This window comes from Diabrotica virgifera, chromosome 10 (assembly GCF_917563875.1).
Source record: "Diabrotica virgifera virgifera chromosome 10, PGI_DIABVI_V3a".
NCBI lineage: Eukaryota > Metazoa > Arthropoda > Insecta > Coleoptera > Chrysomelidae > Diabrotica > Diabrotica virgifera.
Window position 1 is genome coordinate 143,384,668 of NC_065452.1, and position 19,724 is coordinate 143,404,391.

The 19,724-nt window shown below is 31.6% G+C and overlaps 1 protein-coding gene across 1 annotated transcript in view; it reads right to left on the reverse strand.

The window, feature by feature from the left end:
• LOC126893213 (CTTNBP2 N-terminal-like protein) overlaps window positions 1-18,699 on the reverse strand; it is a 73,374-nt gene extending 54,675 nt beyond the window's left edge. The window contains exons 1-2 of the mRNA XM_050663178.1: window positions 18,357-18,699; window positions 15,770-15,871 (exon numbers count right to left, since the gene is read on the reverse strand). Coding sequence (XP_050519135.1) covers window positions 15,770-15,871; window positions 18,357-18,503 — 249 coding nt within the window. The 5' untranslated portion in view covers window positions 18,504-18,699. The remainder of the gene's footprint in view (window positions 1-15,769; window positions 15,872-18,356) is intronic.
• Window positions 18,700-19,724: the final 1,025 nt, after the last annotated feature.

Here is a 19,724-nt window from a genome sequence, read left to right on the forward strand (position 1 = left end):
CTATAAAATAGGGAAAATCCCCCAAAACCCCCCAAAAAACAGTTTTTCGGATTTTTGAAGGTGGGGAGCCTTACAGAAAAATCTGAAAAAAATTAAAAATATAGTGTTTGATAAAACACACAAAATTAAGAAAAAATTAGACCTGTAGCTGTTCCTCAAAAAAAGTTATACGCTTTTTTGAAAATTTTTTTTTTATTTTTTGAGGTTATGTACACTCTGCTTATGGGTCTATAAAAAATAGGCATGTTTTATAAAATCCTCAGCTATGATTGTGAATTTTTTGAAATTTTAAAATTGATTGCATCCCACCAAAAAAAATAAAAACGAAAAATGAAGTTTTTGATGGTGGGGGTAGGGGGAAGGGGGTGGTGGGTTAAAATTACGCTGAATTTTATGTGTTAATCACATAGAACTTAAAAAAATTAAAAAAAAATTAATTCTGTTAGTAAGGGATGGTAACTTTTAATTTATTTATCCCGTCCAGGAGTGGAAAGTTTGATGCGCCACTGTCGACGCATGTGCCACTGAAAAGTGACGACACAGTGCTCAAACGTTTTCTTTTAGGTTCTACTATTTAAGTTATAGGGTCCCATCGTGCCTAAAATGATTAAGAAATTTCACCTATAACGGCTCTTAGTCTAGATATTTTCTTGATTACTTACAAACCGATTTTATTCTAAAAGATCTGTTGAATAGACGATAGAAGACCCCAACCAAAACTATAAAAAAATGTACAGGGTGCCATTAAAAAAAAATTAAGTTAGGGGGTTGTAACTAAGGGATGAATATTTAGGGGATGATTTTTCTTCGCCATATTAAAGTATATTACAAATGGAATAGACCAGTTTTTGTCCCTTTAAAAAATCTCTATTTTGTTAAGAAATATAGCCTGGATAAATTAGTCTGGGACACTTAATTAACAAAAATAAAAAATAATTTGATTTCTTGATTATTTACAAACCGATTTTATTTTTAATAAATCTGTTGAATAGACCATAGAAGACCACATCCAAAACTATAAAAAAATATACAGGGTGCTATTAAAAAAATTAAAGTTAGGGGTTGTAAGTAAGGGATGAATATTTAGGGGATAATCTTTTCTACGCCATATTAAAGTGTATTACAAGTAGAATAGATCACTTTTTGTCCTTTTCGAAAATCTCTATTCGTTTAATGAGATATAGCGTGGCTATTAGTCTGGGACACTCTGTATAGTAACTACATAAAAACTCACATTGTGAAATAAACTTACGTGCATAGAAATCGGCCAACTTAAAAGTTTGGTGATTATTGATGTCTCATATTTGCTAAACCTGTTGGCCGATTTAAGTGATTTTTTGAACATGTTATAGCCTGATTCTTTAACAATACCACTGTAATAATATTGTTGCTAAACTGGTAAATTTTCATTGTATACCGGGTGTACCAATCAAACTGTGCTTTTTTCTCAAAGTTTACATCACCCTGTGAAATATTCTAGCATTTATAAAATACTGAAATTAATACCCAACTATAGCATCAAGTTTTCTTAACATTCCGCTTTTTGATTCATTCGTTTATGTTCGATAATAAAAGAGTTAGACACTTTAATAACTAGACATGTTCTTCATCAATACACAGTGTTTTTTAAATAAGTGCGACAAACTTTAAGGGGTAATTCTGCATGAAACAATAATGACAGTTGGCTTTATAAACGTATGTCCGCAAATGTTTCGTTTCCGAGATACGGGATGTTGAATTTTTTCTTACAAACTGACGATTTATTTATTGCGGATTTTTTGACATAAAACTAAGAATTTTATATTCACCATTAGCGTACATAGGGGTAATATGATTGGTCATATTACACGTATGCGCGCTAATGGTCAATATTAAATTCTTAATTTATGTCAGAAAATGTACAATAATTACCTATTAAAACCCACCAAATTTCATTGGCATATCTCAACCAGTTTTAAAGCAATAAAATAAATCGTCAGTTTGTAAGAAAAATTCAACATCCCGTATCTCCGAAACGAAACATTTGCCTTTATAAAGCCAACTGTCATTATTTTTTCATGCAGAATTATCCCTTAAAGTTTGTCGCACTTATTTAGAAACACCGTGTATTGATGAACAACATGTCTAGTTGTTAAAGTACCTAACTTTTTTATTATCCAACATAAGCGAATGATTAAAAAAAAGAATGTTAAGAAAACCTGAGGCTATAGTTGGGTTCTAGTTTCAGTATTTTATAAATGCTAGAATATTCCACACGGTGATGCGAACTTTGAGAAAAAAACACAGTTTGATTGATGCACCCGGTATACAATGAAAATTTATCTGTTTAGCAACAATATTATTACAGTGGTATTGTTAAAGAATCAGGCTATAACATGTTCAAAAAATCACTTAAATTGGCCAACAGGTTTAGGAAATATGAGACGTCAAATATGACCAAATTTTTAAGTGGGCCGATTTCTATGCACGTAAGTTTGTTTGTTTATTTTAATAATTATAAACAATTAAAAAAAATGCTTACTTTCAGGTTTAATTTGCAATAACTTTTTTGTTCATAAACATTTTTCTTCTTTCTAGAAACTCCTTATGGCCCTCAGGGACGTCGGAGGTTTTATTCATCCTCTATACATGTAATATATGCAAGTGAGACATGGGTAAACAATGCAAAAGTAAACAGTACAATAAACGCAGCGGAGATGAAGCAGCTGAGAAAAATAGCAGGAAAAACGAAATTGGACAGAATAAGAAATGAAGATACAGTAGTCTCTCTTTATAACGATTCCCTATATAACGATAATTCCTCTATAACGATCAAAATACTAAACATTGTTTGGTTCGTCATAAGGACAATGTATTAATTCTTTCTCTGTACCGACATCGTTCTCTCTTTATAACGATAACTTTTCAATATTCGATGACCTCACTTTTCAAGAAACAACTGATAACCATTTGCGTTTGGCAATAACTAAGATAACTAAACCGTAAGAATTTTACCAATTAAAGATAACACTTAATTGAAACACAGGGAATAACTGAAAAAGCTCTTGCTAGGTGTAACTTGATAAAAAGTGATTAGTGAGTGATTCATTTTGTGGCTCCAATTTAGCAAAAATTTGGTGGTTCAAATTTCAATCCGATATGCAGAAAGTTGAGTAATACACGCTTTTATCGTCCGGGCGGTGTGCCTTAACTGTTTTCACACAGATGTTGTCCTCTATTGACTATTGACGATTTCTAAGTTTCAATTTCGGTTGTATCTCGGTCTGTGAACAGTCAGGATGTTTTCTTAAAAGCGTAGAGTACTCTCGGTTAAAGAAAAGTTATCGATAACTCGGGCAATAGAGAAAATTAACACAAGTTATTTAGTACAGTATGATTACTATTACAATAACGATTTTCTTCTCTCTCTCTGTATAACAATCTCTCCTTATAACGATGAAAATTCCCGGCCCCTTGCATCCCTCTCGTTTTAGAGAGAGAGGACTGTATTAGACAAAGACTGAAACAGGAATCGATAATAACCAAGATCCAAAGAAGAAAATTAAAATGGTATGGACACATCAACAGAATGGACCAGGGAAGACTACCAAAGCAGGTGATGGAATCAAAAAGATTTGGTAAAAGAAAGAAAGGGAGGCCAAGGAAAAGATGGATCGATCAGATTATAAAAATTGGACAGGAAAAAGGAAAATACATCATAAACATTTTTAAATTTGGAAAATCTCATTTTAACACATTGACGGACAGTGCGTCAAATGTGTAAGCAAGTGTTGTGACACTATATGTATTTTGCAAAGTAGAATAGGTAAATTGCTGAATTTCTTTTAGCGCTTATAGTTTATGGAAACAATGAGTTTTTTGACATTTTTTGTAAACATGTGGACGACGACCATGGACATCTTGTCACATTTAATATGCAACTGTATATGTAATGTCACATTTTTTGACACCGATTTTTTGTCACAACTCGTTATTTTAAAAATGTCGTGTATAGACGTTGTGTCACATTACATCAATGTAAACTAGACGTCTATAGACGTTCTGTCCGTAAACGTGTTAAAGAACAAGTATTTTCAAAGAAGTCAAATATGAATATATATTGAATATGAATATTGAATATATTGAAATTTATGAAAAAAGTCCCTTTTTTGCTTAATACAAAATCATGACACATTACAAATTTATATATACCCACTACGTGGTACACCTTTTCTATGGACCTCCCTCAGATATTCCAGACTATTTTTTTATTTACATAGTATATACCATTTAAAAAAGTATAATGATAGCCCTCTGACTTAATAATAATAAATAATTATAAATAAGTCAAACCAAAGCAAAAAACAAAAACTAATATCCCTAATATACAAACTGAATAGCAGTGGCGACCGGTCAGGGTCGGCAAGGTCGGCAGTGCCGACCCACACATTTATAGATATAGATTTTTTTTAATATTTAATTTAATCAGAGTTGATGTCATTTGTATCTGTGAAATAAACAAAATCTGTCAGATAATACAGACTGAATTTTATTCATGGTTTTTAAAAGGATTCAGCCAATCCCAGCGTTAAGTGATCCCTACACATAAGAGGCTTTTCAAAAAATGAATGATCCGAGCCATTCATCTGACTGTTTTCGACAAGCCGACCCCAGCTCATCTCGAGCTTGACGATTTACACGTAAAACTCAACGAAATACGAGTCGAAGAGCAACCAAACGTATATTTTCTCTCCGTAGGCATTAAGCGGCAGGTACGGCACATTTCAATCTGCCGATGTTTCATTTCGAAGCATCGGCAGAAATTGTAAAAAATAATCACGCCGTTTAATTGATATTGCAATTTATTTAAGTTGTCAGGAATTATCATTTACGGGACATGATGAATAGGAGCATTCGTTAAATCAAAGTAATTATAGAGAACTAATAAAATTGTTAAAGAAATGCGATTTTAAATTTTCCAATTTTTTTTCTGATTCGGAGATATTTAGCGGCGTCTAAAACAGTACAGAATGAACTAATATAATCAATTAGTTACATTTTGAATAAAGTTATTGAATCTGAGATTCTGAAAACCATTTGCTTTTCGCTTGAAGTAGATGAAACTTCTGATTATCATGTCATTCACAACTATCAATTGTTGTTCGAAAGGCGTTACGTGGTAATATTTATGAGAGGTTTTTAGGTTTTACAGACGTCAGTAAAAGCAATAAGGGAAAATATATTTTTGGTGTTTTAAAGGACAGATTAAAATTTTTGGATATCAAAAATAAATTGGTAAGGCAAATTTACGACGGCGCTGCCGTGATGTCCACTAAATGGTCTCCAGGCAAAAGTTAAAACTATTGCACCACAAGCTTTATTTACTCACTGTCATGCGCATAGAATGAATATAGTTTTGCAGGATACGTGTAAAAAAATTAACGAATATCGTCTTTTCTTGCCATTTTAGCTCGCCTAAACGGACTAATGTATTAGAACAATTTGTTTCGAAAAAAATGCAAACAGTTTGTCGGACGCGATGAAATTTTAAATCTCGGTTAGTTTTCACTGTAGCAGATTTTGCGTGAACAGCTTTTTGGAAGTTTTTTATTTTATTATCGAAGGCGACGATTTTGAAAACGGTGATATATCGATCCGTGAAGCAATCGGTTTGAGAACTTTATTAATTACTCTTTTAATATTCTTTTAAATATGTTTAAGGAAGTGTTTGCCCAAACCCATTTGATATTCATTGTTGTTCAAAATCAGTCAATTGTCATTATTTATTCCAAAAATAAAATAAGAAAGCTGGTGCAAAATCTCAGAGATTTTCGTAATGATAGAAGTTTCCAATATACAGGGTGTAACAAAAATACAGGTCATAAATTAAATCATATATTCTGGGACCAAAAATAGTTCGATTGAACCTAACTTACCTTAGTCCAAATGAGCATACAAAAAAAGTTATAGCCCTTTGAAGTTACAAGATAAAAATCGGTTTTTTCCGATATATCGAAAACTATTAGAGATTTTTTAATGAAAATGGACACGTGGCATTCTTATGGCAGGAATATTTTAAAAATCAATTATAGTTAAATTTGTGCACCCCATAAAAATTTTATGGGGTTTTGTTCCCTTAAACCCCCCAAACTTTTTTGTACGTTCCAATTAAATTATTGTTGTGGTAACATTAGTTAAACAGGATGTTTTTAAAACTTTTTTGCCTCTTAGTACTTTTTGGAAAAGCTAGTTTCTATCGAAATATTTTGAATATTTGTCAAATCCACCACACATTTGTATACTATTACGTACGATTGTAGAGACCTGGTAATAATATGAAATTTTTTTTATAAATTACAGTTTGAGGTATATTTTGAACCATTTTAGAAAAGAAGCCACATCTCGATAAAAGGTGCCTCATCGGAAAAATACTAAGAGGCAAAAAAGTTTTACAAACATCCTGTTTAACTAATGGTACCGCAATAATAGTTTAATTGGAACGTACACAAACATTTGGGGGGTTTAAAGGCACAGAACCCCCATAAAATTTTTATGTAAACATATTAAAAAAGAAGCCGCATCTCGATTAAAACTGGTTTATCGAAAAAATATTAAGAGGCAAAAAAGTTTTAAAAACATTGTGTTTAACTAAGGGTACCACAATAATAATTTAATTGGAACGTACAAAAAAGTTTGGGGGGGTTTAAGGGAACAAAACCCCCATAAATTTTTTATGGGGTGCACAAATTTAACTATAATTTATTTTTAAAATGTTCCTGTCATAAGAATGCCACGTGTCCATTTTCATTAAAAAATCTCTAATAGTTCTCGATATATCGGAAAAAATCGATTTTTATCGTATAACTTCAAATGGCTGTAACTTTTTTTGTGTGCATATTTGGACTAAGGTAAGTTAGGTTTAATCGAACTATTTTTGGTCGCAGAATATGTGATTTAATTTATGACCTGTATTTTTGTTACACCCTGTATATAGACAATGACGTTTTGGATTCACTTGATATTTTCGAACCACCCCAAAAAAGACAAAGGCATGATACATATCTCGAAAAACGAGTATATTTTGAAATTTTAGATACCTGCTATTATGCAAATAGATACTCGTTTTTCGAATTTTGAAGATTTGCAAATTTTTGACCTCTTTGATAATTCAAAATTTGAAAGTTACCTTCGCCAAAAAAATTTCCAATATATTTATTTACAAGTTACTTAAAAATTATGCTGATCCAAATATTTTCGGAAAGTGGGATAAGTTACAAATATGTATAATTTTATATAGTAAGTACTGCAATTCACTACAACAAACTGTTCATAAATCCTCTTATAACCACTAACTTCTGCCTCAAATGAACGGGATTTCTCTTGTCTCAAAATAATCAAAACGTATTGTCGAAACACTATGACACACGAGAGAATGTCAAGTAAACCAAACAAAAAAAAAACAAAAAAATCTCCTATGATGATTTCTTCTTCTTTCTCGAAACTCCTTTAGGAGTCGGAGGTTTTATTCATCTTCTATCCATATCTTCCATTTCTTGAGGTCCTTTGCTAACTCTTTCATTTGTTGAAGTGTTTTTCCTTTTTCCTGTCCAATTTCTATAATCTGATCGATCCATCTCTTCCTTGGCCTCCCTTTCCTTCTTTTACCATATCTTTTTGATTCCATCACCTGCTTTGGTAGTCTTCCTTGATCCATTCTGTTAATGCAATAAGATCTGTCTCAAGGGAACTCAATTTAGCATCTTCTAAAGTAACATATTTTTCGTTGTTCGAGTCCCATCTTCGATATGGTCTTCCTTTTTGGGGTTCTAGTACAGCTGCTCAATTATTTGATGTTATTTTTAAAATGCAAAAAAGAGCAATAAGATATCTGTTTGGCCTCAGAAGATCTACACATTGTAGAAGTTACTTCAGAGATCACGGAATTTTAACACTTCCATCTTTATACAGTATGTCCCTGTAAGTTGTATCCATATGGAAAACTTTTTTATTATTAATTTTACGAAAAAAAGTTATTCTTCATAAAAAGCTCTGCATGGTCCAAAAACCAAGATTTAACCATCAGATATAAAATTTTATGAATATTATACGAGGTATGTCACAAAGTTTGAATTTCACTCAAGAGTAAAGTAGCTTTATTGTTCACAATATTGAAAATTGTTATTATGAAAAGTTGTTTGGAATTAAAAACTATATTCTAATATGCAATTACATCCTTCTAATTGAAATTTTTTTTTTTTTGAAAAATTATGGATAACTAGCATTATTTTCAGTTATTTCAATTCTGATAACTCTTTTAGTATTAACTTTACGATAAAAAGTGATTCTTAATAAAAAGTTCTGCATGGTCTGAGACCTAAAATACAACCATCTTATGTCAAATTTTATCAATTTTATACAAGGTATGTCAAAAAATATGAATTTGGCTCAAGAGTATTTATTTTTCACAATATCGAAAATTGTTATTATGAAAAGGTATTAAGAATTAAAAACCATGTTTCAGGATGTAATTACGTCCTTCGAATTGAAATATTTTGAACTATAAAGGTACTTTACTTCTGATCTAAATTTATCTTTTTTTACATACCTCGTATAAAATTGACATAAGATGGTTGTATTTTAGGTTTTAGAGTATTTTAGACCATGCAGAACTTTTTATCAAGAATCACTTTTTTCGTAAAATTAATAATAAAAGAGATATTAGAATTAAAATTACTGAAAATAATGTTAGTTACCCATAATTTTTCAAAAAAAAAATTTTCAATTAGAAGGATGTAATTGCATATTAGAATTAAGTTTTTAATTCCAAACAACTTTTCATAGTAGCAATTTTCAATATTGTGAAAAATAAAGCTACTTTAGTCTTGAGTGAAATTGAAACTTTTTGACATACCTCGTATAATATTCATAAAATTTGATAACTGATGGTTGAATCTTAGGTTTGGGACCATGCAGAGCTTTTTATGAAGAATAACTTTTTTTCGTAAAATTAATAATAAAAAAGTTTTCCATATGGATACAACTTACAGGGACATACTGTATATTCTAGAAACGGTTTGTTTAATTCGTAAACACCTTCATGTCTTTCCAGCAAGGCCCAATCATCTTTACTCCACCAGAAATTCAATCTTTGACATTTATTTACCTATTCCATCCACTGAGTTAGTAAAGAAATCTATATTATATTCCGCAAAGAAACTGTACAACCATCTCCCGTTACAACTTAAATCTTTAACATCTTTCCCAATGTTCCGTAAAATGACAAAAGCCTATCTATCTAAAAGACCATACTATTCAATAGAAGAATTTCTTAATAAATAACTAAGAAAATTGGGTTTCATACGCAGTAGCATAAACTTGTCAGTTCCTTATGTATTTTATTATATTTGTTGTAAGTATGTTCAATTTGCAATTTATATAAATTTTGCAATAAATTGTTTTTGTCTTGGCTTTTATATCTTATATTATACTGTACATATATTGACGATTTATCTTATTTTAGTAAATTGTACTTGTTGTTATTTGTTATTGATATTATGTTTTCTTTTGACTGTATGTAAGCTTTGCCCATAAAATTGTAAAAATTTTCAGTGACAAAAGCATATTTCTATTCTATAATGTGTCCATACCATTTTAATTTTCTTTTTTGGATCTTGATTATTATCGATTCCTGTTTCAGTCTTTGTCTAATATCTTCATTTCTTATTCTGTCCAATTTCGTTTTTCCTGCTATTTTTCTCAGCTGCGTTTATTGTACTGTCTATTCCTATGATGATTTAAGCCTTTTAATTGGATGGTATACCTATATGAGGAGACAAAAAGATCTTGCCGACCCTGTCTCTAAGGCCACGAGCCGCCACTGCTGAATAGTGACTGAATCATGTATCATAGTAATGGTGATGAAATCATAGTAATGTTGTTATAGGAGGATGTTTAAAATAGCATGACAAAGAAGAAAACAAACACGGAATTATTGCGAAAAATGGGCAAAGAATACGAAATAATAAACACAATAAAAATAAGAAAGTTACAATATCTGGGACACGTAATGAGGGGACAGCGATATGAAATGCTAAGAGTGATAATACAGAGAAAGATAAGAGGTGGAAGGAGTATAGTAAGAAGGAAAGTGTCATGGTTGAAGTGTCATGGTTGGTGTCATGGTTATGGGACTGGTTTAAATGCCTTCAGAGCAGCGGTAGATAGAGTAAAGATAGTGATGCTGATATCCAACCTCCAATTGGGGGACAGCACTTAAAGAAGAAGAGGTAACTGAGGATTCAGCTTGGTTTCTTAATAAGCTCAATGTATAACACATTGTATTTGGATGCATGAGCTAAGACCTACTCTGTTATGAAATCTCTTATAAAATAATTATAAAGGTTTATTAGCAATTAATAATAATATGTACAGTAGAACCCCGCAAATCCGAACCCCGCAAATCCGAACTTTCGGCAAATCCGAACCAACGGAAAGTGAAAAAAAATTTTAAAAATTCAAAATAAAAATTTAAAAACATGTTTATTATGTGAGAAAATAATTACGTAAGATGCTAGCTACAGTATTAAACACTGCAACACTAATGGGTGAATAAAAGCGTCGAGTTAGAATAAACACAATCAATAAAGGAATGTGCGGAATGTGCATAATACACATTTCCCATGGTATACTATGATCGAAAACATTGAAAAAGATAAGAAACATAGTGTAATCAATATCCAGATTACAAATTAAATGAATCATTTACATGGCCGAATTCCCATGTCCCGTGACGAAACAAAGCTGCTGGCGTTAGCGATTTAATATTTCAGTGATCTAAATATTTTTCAGCTTTAGAATATTGGAAGCATAAACGTGCGGATAAAGTTTCATAAAGGGATCGGTGGTAGTCCAAATCTTTTAAAAATCATCTTCGTTAGCTTCTTAGGCTAACTTTCGAATAATCCGAACTTTTCGGAATCCGAACAGGCTGCCTCCCCAATTAGTTCGGATTTGCGGGGTTCTACTGTATTTGCATTGAATGTATCTGCAGCATTTACATAGTATTCGTCACTATTCTTTCTTTTCTTAAATTCTTTAAAGAGTGTCAAAGAGTGAGTTGATTCAGAACTAAACTTCAGTAAGTTGATCAAATTGTTTAGATTGGATATCAGTTAAATTGTAACGCAGATAATCTGATTTAGAACAGAGCAGGCCAGAGCCGCCTTTAGAAGGATGTCCTAATATATTATGTAACAGAGACCTATAATTAGCATTGAGGATCAGTCTACTTCACTGCTACATATTCTTGGTCTTACATTCAAGTCTTGGACCGTGAATAAAATTGATCTAAATAACTTTGAGGCTTTCGAAATGTGTTGCTATAGAAGAATTTTGAAGTTTCTTGGGTGGAGGAAATTCGAAATTCCACAATACTAGAATGTCTCAGCAAGACTACTGAGATCATAAAAAGCATCAAGCTGGAGTATTTCGGACATGTAATGAGAGGTCCCAAATATAGGTTGCTACAAAATATTAGTGAAAATAGCAGACAAACGCAGTCCAAGACAAAGAAGGACTTCATGGTTGAAGAACTTACGAGATTAGTATGGTATTATTGATACAAGCACACCAAGGGTATACCAGCAGAACGCATTAAGTCAATTTTTTTTAGTTAGTCAACTATTAATGCAGTCGTATATAAAAAGGTATGCTCTTTATTCTGAAAAAACACACAAAGTCGTACTTATTATAATAACAGATAAAAATTTAATACTAAGTCAGTTTGACTGTTTCATTTACTAGCAGAATGCATTAAGTACTCTTAATGCAGTCTGCTTATACTATTTTTGCGAAAATCGAACATACAACACTGCATTAACTTTGATTTAGAACATTCTGGTTGTACAATCTGTATACCTATCGTTAGGTTTAAATCAAAAGGTTAACGTACAAAAAAGAGAAACCATTTACCTAATTAAAGGGGCATAAATGTGAAAACTCAGATCAAGCCGTGCTGTGCTAATCAACTATTTTTGAATAATGAAAATTTTCCAAAATTGTACTCTACGCTGATTAAAATTAGTTGTGCCAAAAAGAATGAGTTAATGCAGTTATGCGAGAAGAAAGTAATACCAGAACCAAGAAGTATTTCACAGGTGGTACAAAGATTTGCTGTTTGAAGAAAAAATTATCAATGTTCTGCCAGAACCTGATGTCTATGATTCAGATTAGATCTTTTATCACTACAATCACCGGAGTAAATAGATTTTAAATACAGCACCTATATACTTGCAACTTTTTGCATTGTGTTCAGGATGATGTCGGGAAAAAGTCTACAATAGAAAAATGGGTGTAAATGTATAAACTGCATAAAATGCATCCAAAAGTGCATAGACATGTCAAGATAATTAAGGGCCAGATTTTGTCACTCAGAGGCTCTTGAGGTCGCTGAATACGAATTTGCCATCAGCACCAACCCTCGGGGTACCTAGGGCACAGTGTCACTGCTAAGGCACATCATCTTCTGGAGTTTAGAGGGATTTCGGCATTAAATTGATGCAAACAGATTATTCAGGGAGTGTTTGGGTGTGCTGAAGACGAATACACCTTCAGGACGGACACCTGGTGTCTAGGGTCACGCCATCTTCGAAGTTTCGAGGGATTTAGGTACTTATTGCATGTAAATAGATTACTAGGCGGTTTTTGGGGTCACTTAGTACGAATACGCCATCAGAAATGAACCCGGACCACCTGGTGCCCAATGTCACTGCTAAGGCATGTTACCTTATAGAGTTTGGAGGGTGTTTGTGCATCGGGGGTCCCAAAAACCCTCGAGTAATCTGGTTGCATCAATTTACCGAAAACCCACGAAACTCCAGATCATGTGCCCTAGCATTGAACCTGGGCATCAGGTGCTCCGGTGGTCGGTGCTGATGGTGTCAGCGACCAAAAAACCATCGAGTGACAAAATGTGGCCCTCAATACACTTATTTGGATATGTTTATGCACCTTTGGATGCATTCTTTGCACTTTTAAAATGCAACTATGCATTTCCATCCATTTTTCTATTGTAGATTTTTTTCTGACATCATCTTGAACACAATTCAAAAAGTTACAAGTTTCTATGTGCAGTATTTAAAAATCCTAAATGCGCTGGTCTAGATAAAGAAGACTAATCATATATTTGCTTTTTGTATTTTTTTGTATCTAATAATAAAATTTCTGCAAATTTCTATTGTCCTTTTTTATTTTTATTTTTCAAATAGATTTTTTTAATGCCGAAATTCTAGTTGTCTAAGATTATAGGATAAAACATTATAATGATAAAATTGATACAACTAAAATTAACATTAAAATGGGATTAGTTCTGTGTCTACTTGTGTAAAATAGTAACGTTATGAACAAGCAGAATGCACTAAGTCAGTTCATTATTTATTAAAAAAATAATTACTAATTAACCAAAAACAATAACTGTTGTTGTAATATACCACATTCTTTAAAATACCATTACTATTTCTATACAAGTAATAGAAATAAACTAAAAGTAATACTTTTTGTGTAATTTTGATTTATATTTAAGAATTTTACTGAAACTTGATTTTCTCAAAACAGTGATTTTTGACTTAGTGCAATCTGCTCGTATACCCTAGTGTCACTATTTAGGTTGGCAGTGAATAAAATTAAGATAGCTATGATGGTAACCAACATTTGGAAAGGCCATGATACACTAAGAAGAAATAGTGAGTTGTTTAAGGTCAAACCAAAGCAATAAACAAAAAATGATATATCTAATGAAGCAGCATTTACATTACTTTCCGAGGTAGATCTAGACATTTCCCTTGGGGAGGGAGGACTTCCAATACAAAAGACATAATAAAGATATAAACCGAAACTATATAAAAGACAAATAATCCCTATATGCCTTAAGTTTCCGTAATTTTCCTAACTAGAGGGTTTATTGGTCTGTCTATGGTGTCAACCAATATATTTTTCTCTATCTATTTGTTTCAACAATTTTTTTCTTCATATATGTACAATACCTGTCATACTTCAAAATCAAAATATGCTTCATAAATTTTAATAATGTTAGTCATCAATATTAATCAATAAGCTATCTAAACATTCCATGTTTATTACACATCATTCTTAAAATTCAAATAGTAAAACCATTCCATAAGTTAGATTCTAGATAGTTTTCGAGCACAGTTGAAGTTGAAGATCTTCATCAACAGAAAAATTCCAAGTACCTATCCAGTAGTATATTATAATCTCTAAATAAAATACAGGTACGTAGGCACAAATCTTTCCATGGCTCCAATAGCTTGAGCAATGGATAAAGTAGATGTCTTTTGAAAAATTAGGATAATTTTTTTTATAAAACACGTTATATTCATATCCAAACTTAGTTTTCAGGCCTATCAATGTTTACCTATATGTCCCACATACATTCTAACAATATTTTTATCTAACTACACAAATGCAATACAATTTAATATGATTATTAACAATGCAAACTATTTATAGAAACTTAAATCAAATAAAAGCATAACCTCAAACAACATCCAGCGGTTATACCTACACAACTCACTTTAACACATTCTTTCATTAACCTTTTGAGAACAATTTCCAGAGGGGAAATCTCAATGGGGAAACAGGGCTGTAACTACGATGTTGGGGGCCCCGGGGCAAACGTGATCTACCAAGGGCCTTCTGGGGAGTTTGGGGTTTGCCCCCCAGCGGATTGAGGGGTCCGGAAAAAATGTTTGATATTTAACCCCTTGAAAACTCATTTTAATGCATTCCATGATGACTACATATTCCATGACTACTATTTCTTGTACATATTGCTATTTTAGTTGACCTACACAAAAAATTTTGAAAACACCTTATTTTAAGCTAAATAATTTTGCAAGTAGGTATCATCTTTTCTGTTTTCATAAAAAATATACTATAATGTTAATTACATTGTTCGACTACAATGTGGTCCCTTTCACGTACCAAGATGTAGTCTGGGGTAAATTGGTTAAGACAAAGTAGCTGGAACCAAGGGCCCCTATTCCGGTTGTATTTTAGTTTTTATTTCGCCAAAATGACTAATTTCCTCAGTAACAATTTATATCTTTACGAAAGGTCTCTGGGGCCCCAGCTTATACCGGGCCTCCTCTTCCAATGACATTTTAAGTTTTATTGCGCCGAAATAACTAATTTCCTAAGTAATAATTTAAATTTTTTATGTTAAGGTGTCGGGGCCCCTGCTTATCCCCCTCAACTTTATGTTGAGGTCTAGGGTGCCACTGTCAGGTCTTTTTAAAATTGTGTCATTTGAAAATATTTCGTTGGGATCGGCTTTTAAAATACATATTTTTGTTTTCCTCGTTAAAATCTATGTACAGCCAACCAAACGAATGACCCAGTGGGGCCCACCTTGGCTGGGGGCCCCGAGGCACTGCCCCGGTTGCCCCAATAGTAGTTACGGCCCTGTGGGGAAAGTATTTTTAGGTAAAATATGTAATTGTCATTACAACCTAACTGTAGCTAATCCCATATAAACAAACATTTAACGTAAACATCTCACAAGTCAACACTTTTAGAACCCTATCAAATAAAATAGATTAGATCAAGATATTCTCTCCTCCAACTAATTATAATGTACATTCATTATGGAATTACATTATTTTTTAGAATTACAATACAGTTCAGGCACTTGTAATTACTTATTGCCAGATTGAAATAGAATTATAAAGAAACATCTTTACATATAATGTTTTTATATTTAAGTTTAAAAATTTACCTTTAAAGCTGCAATGACTATATCCCTAGCCTGTATCTCTCCTTCAAAAAATGTAACCAATTTGATGAGATCATTCTTAGATAACTCCATTTTTGGATTTCTCTAAAAATAAATAAAATAAAACATTTTTTCTTATTTAACAGCAGAATACTAACACTCATACATTATATGACAGTGAATTATTTTCTATGAAATTTGCCAATAACGGAAAATCCTACTCTAGTACTAGAGTAAACCTCGGTGTATAAATGTAAGTTAAATTTTGTGCGGAAGTGTGTGAATTAGGTATTCTGTAGTAAATATTACCACAACTACACTTTAGTTTTAACTTTAGTAACAGTGATCAGAATAGAAAGAGTTTTATAGAGAAATTGAGAATTTATTGTGTAACTATGCTAATAAAATGTTTACTATATACAAGATAGTACCCGATCGATAGATACCCTTCTCAATATGATACCCTGCTCAAGAAAGACACGAAGATGGAATCATCAATGGAATGTATATTTTTTATGGGATGATAAACATAAGTATAGTAGAACCTCAGTATAACGAATCTGAAGGGTCCGAAAAAAATTTGTTATATAGGGAATTTTTCCATAATGGAGTTTGTTATATCAAGGTTAAAAAATCTAGTTCAGGGTGAATATTTTCCCATCTTAGTGCTCGAGATAAAAAGTTGTTATAAGCATAGTTGGTTCTGTGGATAGGAACATAGAAACTTTGTTTGATCATGTTCTACGGAGAGGTACATAGAGACCAACCTTCTCAAGTAGCTGAGTACACAAAACTGTTGAATTAATTATGCCATAAAGCATAATTCCGACAAAGCAAATAAGAAGCAAGTTTCCTGCTCTCAATTTATATTTGATTTGGACAAAAGCCTTGCTGAACCATGGATGTGATTAAGATTAAACCTGCCAAATTTACAGCGCAATATTCAACAAGAACATAACGAAATCCTAAATAAACAATCAGTTACTCAAACGGATAATCCTATCGAAAGAAAACAGACAGTATGCTACTTCTGCGCTAGCTGTCTAAGAAGAGTAACATCAAACTTTTGGGAACACTGTAAACGAGCAATCTGAGGACAACACAACAAGAATTGTTGTCCAGTATGTCCATTGTCTTAGGAGATAATAACATTTATGCAGACCTTAATATATTATCGATGTCTTAGTGTGAAAACCTCGTATCTCATTTTTTTTTTCCAAAATGACATTTTGGTTTCAGTTTGAAAACCTTGTATCTCACGATTTACAACTGTTAGAAAAAAATACAAATACAGTAGACTATTTTCTACAGCCGAAAAAAGAAACCACGTATATCAATTGCTCTCTTGATTTAGTGTGAATACCATGTATATTTATAACCAAGAATTTGGTACTTAATTTGGAGTGTTTGTTTGAGAGATTCGACTTGCAGAAATGTTTTTTGTGAACAACAAAGAGATAGTCCGGCACATAGAAACATTTTATGAACCTTAAATCAAAAGATTTGTAGTGTATCGACCTAGTATTTGGAGGTGTGCAATAAGCTATGAAAAATGAAAACCTCGTAAATAATAATAAACACAACCTCATTTGAGATGAAAAACACGTATATCAAGATATACGAGGTTATCATAGTTACTTGGGCAAAGGCTCTATATACTGCAAGGATATTTACGTGTTTTTCATAGTTAATATTTGTATTTCCAATTTAATAGCAACATTTAACACCATTAGCTCAGTGCCAATATCAGATATTTGTCTCAATGTACTCGAATTAAAAATATGTAACGTAATTTTTGTTTTTAGGTTATATTATGCAGAAAATCAGTTTTTTGCCTCTCCTGTAAAATTGTAATTTAATGAGATACAAGGTTTTCACACTAAGCTATTGTTATAATTTTATTAAACTTAATAACTACTGTGAGAACATAAATTTTAGTTTTTTTTAAACATGTTTTAATTAATGTAGTAAATTTTACAATGTATTAGTATTAAAGGATATTCAAATCATATTAGTACTCTAGGGTTCAGATGAGTAAAATAATTATTAACATTTACTCCTCAGTGTGTGTTAAATGTGTTTATTTATTAAAAAAGATTATATTTGAAAATGAAAGTCGTAAGTCATAAATGAAAATCATAAAAGTGTGAGATTGTACATTATTTACAAACAAAAATCACAATAATATTAGAAAATACAAATAACTATTCAATTTTTTAAAGTTTGAATGATTTTAGTATAGTTTGTAATTGTTTCTAATGAAAAAAAAGTACTAGAACATAACATATTAGGAAGAGTTAAGTAAACACAAATAATAAATGAAAATCATAAAAATGTGAGATGGTACATTATTTACAAACAAAAAACACAAAAATATGAATAACTATGCAAGTTTTATAGCTTTGAATGATTTTAATATAGTTTATAATTGTTTCAAATGTAAGAGAATGCAAAAAAGTACTAAAATATATTAGAAAGAGTTAAGTAAACTCAACTAAGTAATTACACAAACAAAGCACACACATGCATAACAAATGTGTTGAATATTTGATAAATCTGAATCTTTTATTTTTGTACTTATAGTTAGTACCTTTAAAGTTGCGTTAGTTCGGTCCATTTGTTCATATTGATTCATGTTGGAAGTTCCTGGGTGTTCAGAAGAGTTATCAAAATCAACCCCAACACCAAGGCTACCCATAGTCCCCAGCCAGTCAATTCCTATGTTATTAGTAGCCATATTGGAGTATTTAGTTTATCCCTAAAGTTTCCTTGGTTTTTTAAGAACCAAAACGATTATTTCACATGTCCGATATAGTCGATAAAAATTTTTGACAATAAGTTTGATTTACAAGTTACATCCTAGTTTTCTTGGTCGAAACAAAAATGCTTTTTAGGTTAGTGTAGACAATCGATTTTATCTGTGAATGTTAGGGACTTTCGTGTTTCCCTAAAAAGTTGACATACAGATGTATTTACAATATTCTGTGAGTTGCATAGACATGCAATAGCTGTCAAAACATAGATTACATAAGGTTTGTTCCAACCTTAGACAAGGAAAAAAGAGTCTTTCCTTGTCTAAGGTTCCAACACAACGAGAAACCGTACATGTAACGATCACCGTCCTGCGCAGTACCATGGAACGTACTATTTCGTTCCCATGGAACCCATAGAACGATAATTATGTAGTAACGTGATAACTATGGAGACCTGTAAGAAGGAGTGGAAACGCAATGCATCGTTTGTGGGCTAACTTTTCAACATCTAATTCAACTTTCAGCAATCGCCGCTAGAGGCGCAAGTGTTCGAATAGGTGCTACAAATACATTAGCTCTTATGGACTTATTTAATATTTAACTCATTTTATTTTTGTTTTTAGCGTAATTAGACATTAATTTATTGGTGGATTGTAGCTGAATATGTTTTATGCCAAAAATAAATTATTTTAACCTTATAACATATCGACGTGTGGTAAAAAGTGTATTCTTTTTATACCATTGTAGATGGAGATGTGACTTCAAATTTAAATTTGTCATTACTTTAATATGTAGGACAGCTTATTTTGAAGCGGAAATATTTTGTCACATTATCTAACTGCCACATTTATATACCAATGGTATTTCAACTGCAAATTGATTTTTTAATATCTTTGTAACTGATATCAAAAAGTTTGTTAGTTGAAAAAATTGACAACTGTACGTAATTGTTTTTAAAAAGTTTAAAAAGTTATTTAAATAATTTGAAGTTTATTGATAATTTTTTTTTAATTATTCTTTTTATCAAAATTTAAACTGCTTTTTCTTTTGAATACTTCATTTATCTATATTCTGAAAGCTTACCTATCAGATGTTTAAATTTAGTTAATAAAAATATATGTCTATAAACTACGCAGACGATAGTCTGACTTTTATAAAATTAATGTTAATTTTTGTGAAATATTTTGTCTCAAAAAATGCATTGT